The sequence below is a fragment of the Prunus dulcis genome, chromosome 5 (genome assembly GCF_902201215.1).
Source record: "Prunus dulcis chromosome 5, ALMONDv2, whole genome shotgun sequence".
Taxonomy (NCBI): Eukaryota; Viridiplantae; Streptophyta; class Magnoliopsida; order Rosales; family Rosaceae; genus Prunus; species Prunus dulcis.
Window position 1 is genome coordinate 8,804,545 of NC_047654.1, and position 13,850 is coordinate 8,818,394.

Genomic DNA, 13,850 nt, shown 5'->3' on the forward strand with positions numbered 1-13,850 from the left:
TAATACAAGCAATATTAGAGGAAGAGGATATTAGGAGATGGGGGAAATCAGACTTGGTACCTCGGATGTAGGGATACATGTTCTTAACTATTTGAGCTCTTTCCCCCTTTATGCATATAAAAGGAAAACCTAATCAGAAGCTTTAGCAAAATCACCATATTGAATTATCAAGAAAACTCAAAAACAAATTTATAGATGATTAATTTGTCACAACATCATTCTTTTATCAAACTACATCAAGAAAAGTGGTTGACCAATGCCAGCTTCCCCTTGCTACTTCCACTGGAGCTTTTCTGCCTGGTGTAATAAAGGCAAACAAGTTCCAGTAGAAGTAGCAAAAGGAAGCATAAAGCATTGGAGAGACTAAGCTAGGTAAGAGAAACTACAAAAGGACACTTATTGCAAGAACCCTAAAAAAAATTGGCTGACTTTGTCAAGCTCAAAATATTCTGGTTTTTTACAAGTTGTACAGCTTTGATAAGGTATGAGAACTCCAAACACTGTCTCTCTGAGATGAGTCACTGCCCGTTGTATAGTTAGAGAAGCAAACTTCATGTATACTAACTTTATCAGTCAGCTGCCCAACAACCTAACCTTGAACCAAAATTACCTAAGGTAGAAAGCAGGCTTCAGATTCTACAATCCACAGGTAAATCAAGATGACTTCACATCAAGGGTCCATTTTGAAGACCTTATTTCCCCAATCTACACCCACTGTACATGCTTGGACACCAGAAAATATACATGCATAAGAACCAGCTTACTCGGGTAAATGGTTCATCCATTTTGACCGGTAGCTTTTCGCCCTTTCAGGAGCTACAATCTCGAGAGCACCCAGTACACACTTGTGGTACGAAAAATCTTCTTCTGTCCTGTCTATTCGTACCAACATAAAGCAACGTGCATTCTCATGCTTCGGGTGTTGCCCAACCTATAAAAGATGAGAAAGAAAAGCATCATGGAACTGTATAGGGACAAAAGATAGAATAATTTATTTATATCTTATGTAGAAATTATGCTAACAACAGCCATGTATTTATCAAATAATTTCTGTCTAAGTTGCCCTCTTTTATGTCTTATCCATTGGCGCTTAAGATGCATTGCCTGGAAAATGTCAATGCTCTGAATCTTTACACTTAAGAACCGCCAACAGATAAATGTATTTGGCGAGCAATGTTCACATTATCAAGCAATTAATATCCATAAGATTGGCTAAACATACATATGGACATCTAAATCTAGTTGAACACTCAAAGCAGACCAAAAAAGAATGTTTCTTTTTCCAAGTACCTTGCACCATGAAACAAATGTATAGACAAATTCAAACTCAAGGTTCATACCAAATCAATGATACTTTTCTTTTTTCAATATAATGTACCTTTATGTCTTGAACTCCACTTCCCATCTTATCAACTTTGTGAGGATGAAAATGTAATGCCATCTTCAAGATTGACTTGTCCCCTTCAGTTAAACTTTCATTGATGTCATACCTACATCACACAAAATACATACATATGAGCAACCCCCCTTTTTTCCTTCTTTCATTTGAAACCGCTGGATTCAGTATAATTCAGTGTTAATATGAGGTATGCTCTTAAAGATTGCAAGCTGGCAAACAACTTCATGGGGGTTAACTTACTTGCGCAAAATATGCTTCAATGTCTGAGTCCACTTCTGAATATCGTTGATAGTCAAATACTTTCTTATGACTGATTTGAAGACGCTCTCTGACTTCTCAAGCCCAATAGATGTTACATCACATTTGTCTAGTGTATTGTTCCAAGCTTTAGACGTTTCAAATGCATTCTCTCTACTGGAACTAATTTGGCTGCCCAGTAGGTCGTAAGGATTCAATGGCTTTGATAGATTGAGTCCCTGATGATAAAGGAAGGGTTTGAGAACTATAAAGACAAAGTATCCATACGAAGAAATTGAAAAGATAGATTGATACAGAGAAAGTGCTAAATTAGATAGTATGTTGCTTTATCATATTAAAGCAAATCGGGGACTAAAACATAACATAAAAATGAAGATTATTAACATGAACACTCAACAAAGCATGCCATCAAGGCCTCAATAGAAGATGTTTAGCATCACTGGGAAATAGAAAATTAAGGCATCAAACTAAATTACTGAAACCCTTAATTTCAACCATAGTTAAAACTCTAGAAGTTTGGATAACTTCACAAAGTCCAAAAAAGCAATGCATAATTCATTAGTCATCATTAAAATGCGAAGAATGGACGTGAAAATAAAGCTGGTGTCACTTTAACAAGGCATATGGTTTTATAGATCAAGGATTCTGATTGGAATAATAGACAAGAAATTTAGAGATTAACAAATGGTTTTCAAGATGTGATTATACTCTGTAATAAATAGCTCAAAATTATACCCTATTATCCTCTGCTTTTCTTGAACCCAGGCCAGAAATAAAAAAATAGTTCCTCAAGACGCCTTAGTTGGCAGAGCTGCTTGATTTTTCAATTAATTATAGCATAAAAATAGTAAGAACAGTCTAAAATCTACCTCCTTAGAATATAATATGTCGAACTGTCTGCCAGTCCCTGAAGGAGGAGTATTTCCCCATGCCAATGCTTCCACACTCCCATGAAGTTCATCCACAACTCCACCCTTGGCAGCTTTTATAAAGCAAGCACCAGGACTCTACACAAAATTCCAGAATGATTCCATGAATTATATGGCTAAAAGTGGCCTTATTTAAACAAAATCAAAAATTACACAGATGAATAAAAATAAGCATGGTACTAACTGAAAAACACGCTTGTACAAATGGCGAGGATACAGATGTGTGTCCTTTCTGTTGGGCAATGCCTTTGGCATTCAACCCAACAAACTCGCCGGTTGCTGACAAACAATCAGCCACAAGAATCAAATGTTGAGGAAGTATGTCCTTTCCAATGTCATTGGCTGCGGTCTCTAAATTCTGCACTTGAAAATGCATTAAAGTAATAAATATATGAACATATCTCATTAAATATTTTCAAAGGAATGCAAATAAACAGAGGAAACTCACATTGAGAAAATATTTCCACCCAGCATCTATTCCATACGCTATGCAATAATCATGGACGTTATCTGGATGACTTCGTGACCAATCAATCAAATCCATAATCTGGAGACAGTTATCCATAAGCATACTCCAAAGCCTTCTCCTGCCAGTCTTTCCCGACATAGAAACCCTTAAGTAGAGTTCACCAGAAGAACCATGAATCTTTTTTGATTCCCTGGGGTGGTCATTCCATAAAATATCCACCTTTTTCACCTCCAGGAATCCTAAGGGACAAAAAGAATGAGCACAACCACAAGAAGGGCATGTCTGTACATAGTATGTTTAAGAAATTCTAGACTATATCCTCACCAATTTCTTCAAGATTCAACCATATAATGTCCACAAAAAATAAAAACAAAAAAAGTACTGCAGTTGCTAAAAAAAATTATACAGAACAGCTATGCTTTGAAGATAGTACTATTTTCTCCAAGAGCCTAAATGTTTCAAATATAACCCAAGCTTTAAGTGATGCATGCCCCAGAATGGCCTCAAATTTTTTTAAAAGATTTTAGATTAATTTTTTTTCCTATGAAACTTTTCTAGAGGCAAAGGCATTTCCTGTCATTTTCACCTACAAATGATGCATTTAGAGAAATTTAACTAAATTCATGCAAGTTATCAAGTATGAAAATATGTGAATGTAAAGCAGGATGAAGAGGATCCTTGGTGCACAGCCAACCTTTAACAACTGTTCCAAGAAGGAAAGGTATCACCAAGTCTCGAGCTATATCCAGCTGTTCAGAAGAATTTTTGGAGTTTTCAGGCATAGTGACAGTGATGCAAAATTTATCGTCATCTCCATTGCATGTCTGAGCTGCAGAACAACCCCTGCACCATTTATCGGCCAAGTTAAATGGGCCAGTGAAGCTCCATGAGATGGATTCAGTTTTAAGACATAGAAATTGCACTGGTATTGTTACAAATAGGTGTGGCTAATTCAACTCCAGATCATGCCTAGATTAGGTATCTTGAGAAGTATTGGTTTCTGCCTAATGTGAGGCAAGATGGAGAGGGCACGTTGCTTACGGCCAATGGATAATGATGGGACAACATTGTGCACACCATAAATTGATGTTCCATGATAGGATCTTAATCTCCATTGAAGGTTACTTTAATTGAATGCCTTTATTTGGGGACATTACTAAAGAATCCTTTCAAGGTTCCAGTAGTGCTAGATGTGTGAGCATATGTTCAGATCACTTATTGTCATACACTATTGTATAAAACAGCTTAGATAGCATTAAACTTTATGGTACTTGGCAGAAAAATGTTATCTTAACAAATTTCAGAACATGCATGAAGAAAAATAAAGAAAACACAATAATGCAATTTGGGATGAGCTTATATCACATATCTTTCTTTTAATATCAAATAAATTACCTCTTTGAAAATGGCAAAAAGAAGTTATCCTAACTGAAATTTAGAATCATTCATAATTCTATTTAGTGGTTTCAGCTAGTTAGAGGATTTTCAGGGGCTTGCATCCTCTGAAGATATCATTGATTGGTACAAAAGTCATACAACCATTAAATCAGGACGGCATTGTCTTCAGGAAACGTGTGCATCCTAGTATCTCAAATCTAAGCAGTAACACAGAAGGAATCCATACAAAAACTGTAAATGCCACCCTGTTGTAAAAGCAAGTAAAAGACCTAGAAAATCAACAGCTTACTTGCTTGTAATCAGCAAACTGCGAAGAACAATTTTTAATTCAGGTCTGGCTGAATTGCACCTTGCATAAAGGGAATCAACAACGGAATGCACCTTCAGCCTCCTTTTCCTCACAATTTCCTGAATGGAAACAATGTTATACCATATAATGGAGCAAGTAAAAACTGAACAATGTTACGCATTACAGTTTATACTACCTTGCATATATGAAAGTGGGTAACCCATGGGCTGAAACGCTTTTGGCTATTACTTTGTGAGGAGAAGCTGATATCCACATAATACAGCATTTAAAAAATGTAAAATATTATATATAAACAAAACCAAACAGAAAAGGAGAATAATAAAAAAAATAGCAGATGGAAATGAGTGGTATCTAACATTATCATGACAGTAGAAACAATGTTGGAAAATGTCAGTCCCACCAAATGATTCTTAACTTCTAAGGCTCCATACTCAAAACCATGCCTCCGTCTTCCAAGCTTCTCGGATAAAAATAGAGACATAGTTTGCTTAGCACTACTTTTCTTTGAACCACATTCCAAGATGTTCTGTACAATTAAATCAGCTCAGAAAAGTCAGGTATTTCCAATGACAGTGCAGTTGAATCAGAGTTGTTAAACTGTCATTTTCTAGGTTGTCATATGTAACTAAAATAACATACTCTGGGAAAAAAAGAAAAAAAAAAAGCAATTAATAAACTAACTGTTGAAAACAAAAAGGGATATAATAATTTGCTTCAGAAAAGGAGACCTAACTGTTGTCTTTCCCCTAGTGTATGCAGATCATTTATTTGTTCACTGTCCAGTAGCTTATAATTGTGGTTTTTATTATTCAAAGAGACTGGAAGGAGTTTGGGTAATTTCAGAAGTCCCATTCATTGCTTAGTGAATGTTTTGTTGCTTTTGGTAGAGGTAAGAAGGCTAGTGTGTTGTGGGGTTGCTGCAGGATGGCTGTTTTGTGGGTGATACGGATGGAGAAGAACAGGAGGATTTTTATTTTTTTTTGGTGACAAATTTAAGGGGGAAGGGGGTAGAAGAGCTTTGGGAGAGAGCAAGGTTGTTGTCGTCTCTTTGTTCTTCAGTGTCATCAGAGTTCAGGGATCTAACATTCTTTTCTATTTTGCTAAACTGGAAGGGCTGCTATAGGATAACTTGGTTGTTTTAGTTTTTGGTTGTCATTCTCTTGTATAGAGCTGCTCTTTGATTCTTGGTGGATTTCTTGTTCACCCACTTTATGTACTTTTGTTTGAATAAATTTTGTTTATTCTCAAAAGAAAAAAAGGGATACACATACGCATAAGGGGGGAGGAAGCACCTTCAGATTTAGCAGTGGAGAAGTTTCAAGAAGACTAACTGGTTGATCTAAAGCACTGTATGCAGCTTCAGATAGGGCACAAGCAGACAATGAGCCGACAGGTTGGCCACCTATACCATCACAAGCAGTAGTACTCTTGGCATGTGAGGTACTGGTGCTATCTGATTTGTCCATATCAATATCATAGGAGAACTGAACAAGCTGGTTCCCATATGCATTTCTCACCGTTCCATCATAAGCAGTGTACAAATCCCGCATTAAAAACATTAGCTTTCGAGTCAAAGTCCCTGGAAGATCAGCATTACCACTAAAAGAACTATCTCGACTTGTTACGGAATGAACAAAACATTCTAACGGATTTAAGCCTGTCAAGAAAGAGCTTTTAACCACGGCAGATGGGATGTAGGACTCAACACATTCATAAGTTCCCTCAACCTTCTGAATTAAACTGCATGCCTTTTGATTATTCCATGCAGCACATGAGAGCTGGTTGGGAATTCTGAATGATAATGGAATCAGTGAGTGTTGCAAACCAAGGCACATACTGTGCTGAACTAATTTCTGCAAATTACCCTTGCTTCCAGCCTTAAGCATAGTCAGCAAAGAGTTGTCCTTACCAGCATATTTGTGTGCTAAACTTTGAATATCCCGAAAAATGTGCTTGAAAGCATCATGAACAACCTGACTAAGGGCAGCAGATTTCTGCTTCTCATGACAAAAGTATTCTGCATCAAAAGTCAGAGGACTTCGATTCTCTTCTGCACATCCCATGAGAAAGTCCTGACAATTATCCACCAACAACTGTTTAAATATACACGCCTGTTCCGCTTCTTGCAACCCACATAAAATTTCCTCCATCAAATTATTCCTTGAACCTGAGTCAGAAGCGAGGTACAGGTCCGCGAGAGAGACACTCAAGCCCCTCATCGACAACCACTCACAAAGAACCTCCTGAGCAGCAAACAAGAAGTCAAGTACCTGACCCTGGAAATGATTAACAAGGCTCTGAAAAAGATTGCCGCCTGTGTCTCGCAACCAAGAAGAACCTTCAGAAGATAACAGCTCCCCATTTTTAATATAAATACCATCTGAAGCAAAATCGTAATCAAAATCTGAAGGTAGGAGCATGCTGAATACTTGCTTTCCAGTCCAAGCATGGCTATTAAGTGAGGGTGCTTTAATAACTGCTGGTGATGGCAGTACATCCCAGCAGAACATTTCCAACTGTTGCATTTCAAGTAGATTCAAGAGAGTGCCATCCTCCATGATCAAATGGGCCGCAGTTAAGCTATCCTGACTAAGTGAGAGCAGGTTCCTACCACTCTGCCCATTAATCAATTGCTTATCTAAAGCAACAAGCTCTCGAAGCTCAACTCTGGCATCATTTGATTGAGGAATATAACCATGAAGGCAATCACCATCAAAATCACCACGAAAAGGAGAGCAACAAAGTGGGTTTATTGATACAACAGAAGTTATTGGAAGGATCTTGACAGATAAAGCTATCAGGGAGTGTTGATGTATTGATGGAGGCCTATTTATGAGCACAATATCTCCATCACTCAAAGGCCGGTAAATAGTATCTCCCATCTGCAATTCATCTGTTTGGCGTACCCAAACCAGACTACCTTTTCTACGCACATGCATCTCGCCTTTCACCATAAGGCGTAGATTGCAGGAGGCATCCAACTTTTCGATGTTCCATCTGTTCAGATTCTCAGAAATCTGCAACCTCTCTGCAATTTGACATGGTATGCCAATTTCACTGAGCTTGATGTTTGGATCACCAACAACAACTGTGCGGAAACAGTGGTCACTTCGCTTCCCTAGAACAACATCTTTGATCCATCTCAAGCCAGATGTTTTTGAAGGATCGTCTTTAATATTTTTTTGCTGAGCAGAAATAAAATCTTTGCTTGGTTTTTCTGAGTTTAGCTGCATGTTAGAAGTATGACCATAAGCAAGAACAGTATTGCCTTATCTACACAAACACAGGGAAAGAAAGAAAAAAACTGAGTTGCTTGCCTTGGAAATTTTCAGGCAGTCCAAAACACGAGAACCCAACTCATTAGCTACACCTTTGAAATCAACAAGCTTTCTATAAGCCCTGGTCCGTTCATCCTACAAATTCGTACAAGCAGACATAAGAGGAAAGCAAAAACAAAAGTCGTGAATTATTTGGTAATTTATTAACTAAATCAACAAAGACAAGTACAGAAGTGAAAAAGACTCACAAACATCAACCGCTGCCCATTAGAAAAAGAATGCATAACTTCTGTCACGCGATGACAATTTGGAGTTACAAGGAAAGAACCCATAGAAAGTGAGTTTGTCTTTGGTACAATCTTTTCAATGAATTTTGTATCAACATCCTTCAACAAATAATGAACCTGAAAGCCAGAAAGAGAGCATCATGTTTATAAAATATCTGTATAAGAACTAGAAAGTGCAGCACTAATGTTATGCCCATCTGCTTGATATTAATAAATAAAAAAAATGGTACTCTAGAGAGAGAGAGAGAGAGAGAGAAACTTGAACAAGTATGGTTTGGAAATGAATGAAGAGAAAAGGGAAAAAACTGAAATACTCTATTTGGCTTGCAACATCTTTTAACTAAATGATTAGATGCTGTGTTAATATCAAGTGCAAAGTTGAAGTCTTGAAGCAGCGTTATTGAATAACCATTAGCAACAGTGTGACCATTACAAAGAGAACAAAAATTATTTCTTGAATTTGTAAGCTGGAGATAGATTGGTATGTTTACTTCAGACGTTCATATGGTAACAATGTGTTATAACATTTAGTTAAGATGCAGATCTCCCATCAATTTGATTTTAAACCTACATTGCTTGCTTTAAGCATTCCAGAGAAAAAATGACCTCGGGTTTTTATTTCTTACAAGGAATAATATCTTAAGGAAGAGAACCTGATATAATAACAAACAAGTCAAGAACTTGATAATTCTGTATCCTAACGGTATACCTAAATGCTCTAAAATATACTCCACCAAACAAAGATGTAGGCGTGCGTGCATGCATTACATACATTTACGTAGGTTTGCACAGGTACACATCATGCAAATACATGCATCTAACTGATTTTGGAGTTTGATGAATTAAAGAAGAAAACAAAATCTGAATTATTTAAAGAAACTTTATGATTCAAACAACATAAAAATATGCACATCAATGTTATTTTATAAGGTCATCCAATTAATACATGCATATATAAAAAGGCCAAGATACCTGAGCGTGAGATAGAACTCTTTTGTTTGGTTTCATGCAACTTTCATCTTGCTGTGCATCTTTTGGAATAAAGTCCCAATAGTCAGCAGGTAATATTCCATTTGCTTCCGCAATTATTGCACTTCTTTTAAAGAGCTCTCTCGTAGAAACTTTGAATTTCATTCTTGGATAGTTTATCGAACTTCCCTATTAATGGAAAAGTTCATTGAAACTACAATGGTGCAGAAAGAAATTTAACTAAAAGAGACAAGCAAACTCACAATACAATATTTGCAACCCTTGAGCTTCCTATGACCAATTACAGAACCAGCACCCTGATACATGCATAATAGGAGATAATAAATAAGTGATTAAATAAATACTATCAACAACAAGCAGACAACAGGCACTCTTGCATAGCTTAGAGTAAATTTCATATTACAACAGCATATATCAACATTTATGATATGTAGCAATGTCACCTCTGAATGGTGTTTTCAAACGTATCATGATACATTTTCCAACATTTTTTTATTTATAAGAAATCCCCTTTAACCTTGAGTAATTTCAACAAACTCCAAAACAATATTCAAAAGTAACCAAAAAAATCGCCTTTAACCATTTATCTATTAAGGAATATAAATTGCCACAAATGTTCAATAGGGATAAATTACAAGTCACATTTATTCGAGGATCAACACGAAGAGTGCGGTAACTGACCTTGGCCCTTAGATTTTGCCTGATAGATTTACATCCTGGGCAAATCTTGTTTAAAATTTGGGCAACTTCCGAAAGATAATAGGGATGGAGAATCGTGCATGGAAACTTGATATCCCCAAAATGACCTAGAAATTAGAATAATTGATCAAAACCAATTCCAATGCTGGTAACAAAGATGATCATCAGGAACTACGTTAAATGTCCATCCACACCTTCACAGCATTTTAATTTTTCAGCACCACAAGTAGAGCACTGAAAAGATGGATTCGGAAGTCCCAACTTAGGATCAGTGACCTCAGTGACTGCATCAATTTGTTTAACAGATATATTCTCCTGTTACAGAATTACAATATTAATAAATAAAAAAATCTGATATAGCAAATGCATCAGGCTGTATTTGAACAATGAAACTAATAACCCCTTCACACTTATACTGATTGACGCATATTAATCACACGCTAAAATGTTCAAAAACAACATTCCCGAAGTAGAATCCGTACATTAAGAATGCCTATGAATATGAATAATGCTGAACAACATACAAATGGAAGGGGAAGGCATCATATAGTAAGAGTTTCACTGTCAATGCAGCTTAATGACATGATAACATAGTTCAGAGGCTTTCTCCAATGTCCTTATTGTAATTAAAGTAAAGACATACTATTTATGGGCTGTAATCCTATGATCAGAACCGTTCAGGTTTTAGCCATTTGATTATCCACTTTTTCGTTTCAGTTTTATCTAACGAACTGCTTTTGCTTGCACATTTTAGATGACCAAACAACTTCCGATCAAGTGTAGAAAGAACAAAAAAACAAGCTTATAATCTTAAAACAAAATACAATTTTTTTGGAAAAGGGTTTGTCATCGAGTCAAGTTGTATTCATACTCTTATTTGGTGTCCAAATCATGTTTGTCATCAATTTAAGTTGTATTCATACTCTTATTTAATGCCTTCAACTTTCGTTTTAATGTAGTAATCCTGCTTGTGGAAGAATAGATGTGTGTGTGCGCGTGTCAATTTTCTTCCAATATATTTTCTCTTTTCAGACCAACAAAAGAAAATACATCTGAGGAAGCACTCAAGATAGGGAAAAATGCTTACTATATCTTCCTGAGTTGAAACATTTAGATGTATTCCAGTTATGAGACCAGATGGCACTCCTTCTTCTTCATACAATTCATTGTCCATGGGGCTCTTGATTAACTTTATAATTACAAAAAAACAAAAAAAAAGTTGTGAACCTGCATAGATAGCCAAGAGCGTTAAACAAAGACAAGTAGATAAGAAAAAGAAAACGTAAATAACCATAAAAGTTTACTAATAAGGAAAAAAGGCTTAATGTGGAAATGCATAGAAACCCACCCCCCCAAAAATCCCCTTTGTCCCTAACTCTGTATTCCAATACTTCTACACGTAGTTTAGGTAATAACGGTATGTTCATTCACAAGTCAAATGTGGGGGGAAGCTTTTCGAGAAATAAAAGCTGATGTCAATAAACAGGCGCTTCAGTGGTCTACGCACTATGTATTTCACAATTTGAAAAAAGATTTTCAATGCTACTGTTTTGCACCTAGGATATATAGATATAGCAGTAATTAGAGAAAGTACAACTAGCATTCTAGGAAAATGATGATGGCACTTATCAAATTTGGAATTATCCTGTAAGAAACGTACATGTGGGAAACATATAGCAATGCTTAAAACAGGTACGAAGCGAACATCAATAAATAATTTGCTCCTATTAGGGGGGGAAACAAGTTGCACAGACAAATTAAATTGGATAGCATCCATGTCAGACACAAAATTTAATAGAATCCTATATAATGCACTGAAAAAAGAAAAAACAAGAAAAGAGAAATAACAGCTGCCATGCAAATATATTCTTTTAAAACACCATGCTTATGAGTTCATGGCTTATGAGCAGCATTTAGCATTACATCATCAATGCATAGATGCTAATTTTAAAAAAAATTGCTGGGCACTCAAACTCCTAGACATGTCCAAGTCCAGCACTACACAATGTGTCATGGAACACTCTAAAAACGAAAAATATGTGGAATTAGTAGCACACTCAGATAATCAGTTGGATAACAACCGCAACCACCAATTAACCGACACAACGCACATCCTGCTTTAGTAACCAAACCATAATAAATAAACTACTGATCAGATAAAAGACAGATCATGCATAAAATTCTATTTTTAATATGTTCCGAAGAATACATTACAAAAACCATTATACCAGTAGCATGGTAAGGATCATTGTAACCTCACAAAACATCACCCCAAAGAAAAAATAATAATTGATCAGAACATTGACCACATACGATCATTAACCTATAAGCAATAGCAGAACAGAATACCTTGCTTTCAGTAGCTTATATGTATTAGGCACCAGTGACTGTATCACAAATCCAGCAACCAGTGACTGTATCAGGCACCCTAAAATCTAGCATTCCATCAATGAATCTTAAAAAGAACCTGAACTTGGCTATCAAATAGGGTTGGTTTTCCCTACTTTTTGAATCTGACTCTGAATGTGCAGTGTCTCTCTGCTAACCCTGATCATCCTCTCAAAAGCTTGCTCATGAGATGTAGGGAGAAGATGAGAAACAATGATTGCAAGCTAAGCTACATGTACACGGAGAGAGAGAGAGAGAGAGAGAGAGAGAGAGAGAGAGAGAGAGAGAAGTTGTGTTGCTGAAAGTTTGGCCACTCTTGGCCTAAGCATGAATTTGGGATGCACTATATTGGATTCTCCTCCTAGATAAATAGGAAAACTCTTGTTTGAGGATATGTGTAGGGTGCTTAGACCAGAATAGTTGAATTTTTCTTTTGTTTGGGCTTTGGCCCTCCTTAGTACCAAACAACAACAACAATTTTTTTCCAAATAACATAAGATTTCAATCCACATTGTGCCAAGGTTCATTGTTTTCCCCCTCCCCCATGATCAAACACAACATGCAGAGCGCCAAAGGAAAATTTCCAATGCACATTGCCAAAACCATTAAATTCCACCCAAAAAACCCATAACCCATGATGTAGAAAAGGCAAGAGAGCACCTAAATCACCCCAAAGAAAAATAATCAAACTTGTATAACAGAAGAAGAAGAAGAAAAAACCAACAAAGTTGATAAGATAAACAGACTGGCACTAAAAAACCATGAAAAAGAACATGATCATCCACAGACAAACATGTAGCAGCAATCCCGTAATAAACCATGAACACAACTCTAAAAAGTTTCAAAATTTTCACCGGCTTTTTCTGGAAAAGAATGTGGTCTTTATATTTCAGCAGAGGCGCCTCAGTTGGGGCGAGTGAAGCAGAGAGAGGGCAAGCAAAACTGAACCCAATGGTTTGCTCTGGAACTCAAGAAGGCACCAAAGAAAGCTGTGCCAACAGAGCCAAGAGCAAAAAAGGCAAGAAAGCGATGCAGGGGAGAGGACGAAAAACGCTTAGCTTTCTCTATTCAGAAACGCCGCCGGTTCGCTTCAACCAACCAAAAGACACAACGCCGAGTTCAAGAAGGAGACCGAGGCCGACTGAGAGGTTTTTGGCTTTCTGTCAGATAACAAGCCCAACGTTTTCTCAGTGAATTACCACACTGACCATGTTCTTTTATAAACCACCATGCTCCACTATCTGACAGCAAAGACCCGTGGTAAATTACCATTAAAGTCAATTTGTTTTGGGCCAAATTCCTTAAAAGGTGAGGATTTAGATTGAATAGTAAACTTGAGTTTAGTTTATTTTTAATTTGAAGTCAGGGTATTATGAATTTAAGAGTTTCTCGTAATGGCATGATTTAGGGTTTAAGGTTTATGGTTTAGTAGCATAACTCGAACT

At 36.6% G+C, this 13,850-nt stretch overlaps 1 protein-coding gene across 4 annotated transcripts; it reads right to left on the reverse strand.

Moving 5' to 3' along the window:
* Positions 1-160: 160 nt before the first annotated feature.
* On the reverse strand, positions 161-13,580 carry LOC117627800 (DNA-directed RNA polymerase IV subunit 1). Of its 4 annotated transcripts, none has more exons than XM_034360047.1 (19): positions 13,260-13,580; positions 11,105-11,206; positions 10,212-10,332; positions 10,000-10,124; positions 9,561-9,614; positions 9,301-9,486; positions 8,290-8,445; positions 8,081-8,176; positions 6,056-7,990; positions 5,120-5,289; positions 4,939-5,005; positions 4,743-4,861; positions 3,750-3,898; positions 3,035-3,294; positions 2,771-2,944; positions 2,527-2,664; positions 1,640-1,875; positions 1,379-1,490; positions 161-931 (listed from the first exon to the last, which is right to left on the reverse strand). In XM_034360047.1, exons 2-19 carry the CDS (start codon positions 11,189-11,191, stop codon positions 761-763), a joined length of 4,356 nt encoding a protein of 1,451 aa, XP_034215938.1. In that variant the 5' UTR covers positions 11,192-11,206; positions 13,260-13,580; the 3' UTR covers positions 161-760. The 4 variants fall into 4 exon arrangements, with proteins under 4 accessions (XP_034215938.1, XP_034215937.1, XP_034215936.1 ...); XM_034360046.1 differs by having other exon boundaries at positions 11,105-11,244; XM_034360045.1 differs by lacking the exon at positions 13,260-13,580 and having other exon boundaries at positions 11,105-11,327.
* Positions 13,581-13,850: the final 270 nt, after the last annotated feature.

Coding starts and splice junctions, on each gene's coding strand:
- LOC117627800 (XM_034360045.1), bottom strand. CDS start 11,311: ATGGTTATTTACGTTTTCTTTTTCTTATCTACTTGTCTTTGTTTAACG. Junction 7,991..8,080: donor ACTGCCTGAAAATTTCCAAG/GCAAGCAACTCA, acceptor TCTAACATGCAG/CTAAACTCAGAAAAACCAAG. Junction 2,945..3,034: donor GGTGGAAATATTTTCTCAAT/GTGAGTTTCCTC, acceptor TTTCAAGTGCAG/AATTTAGAGACCGCAGCCAA.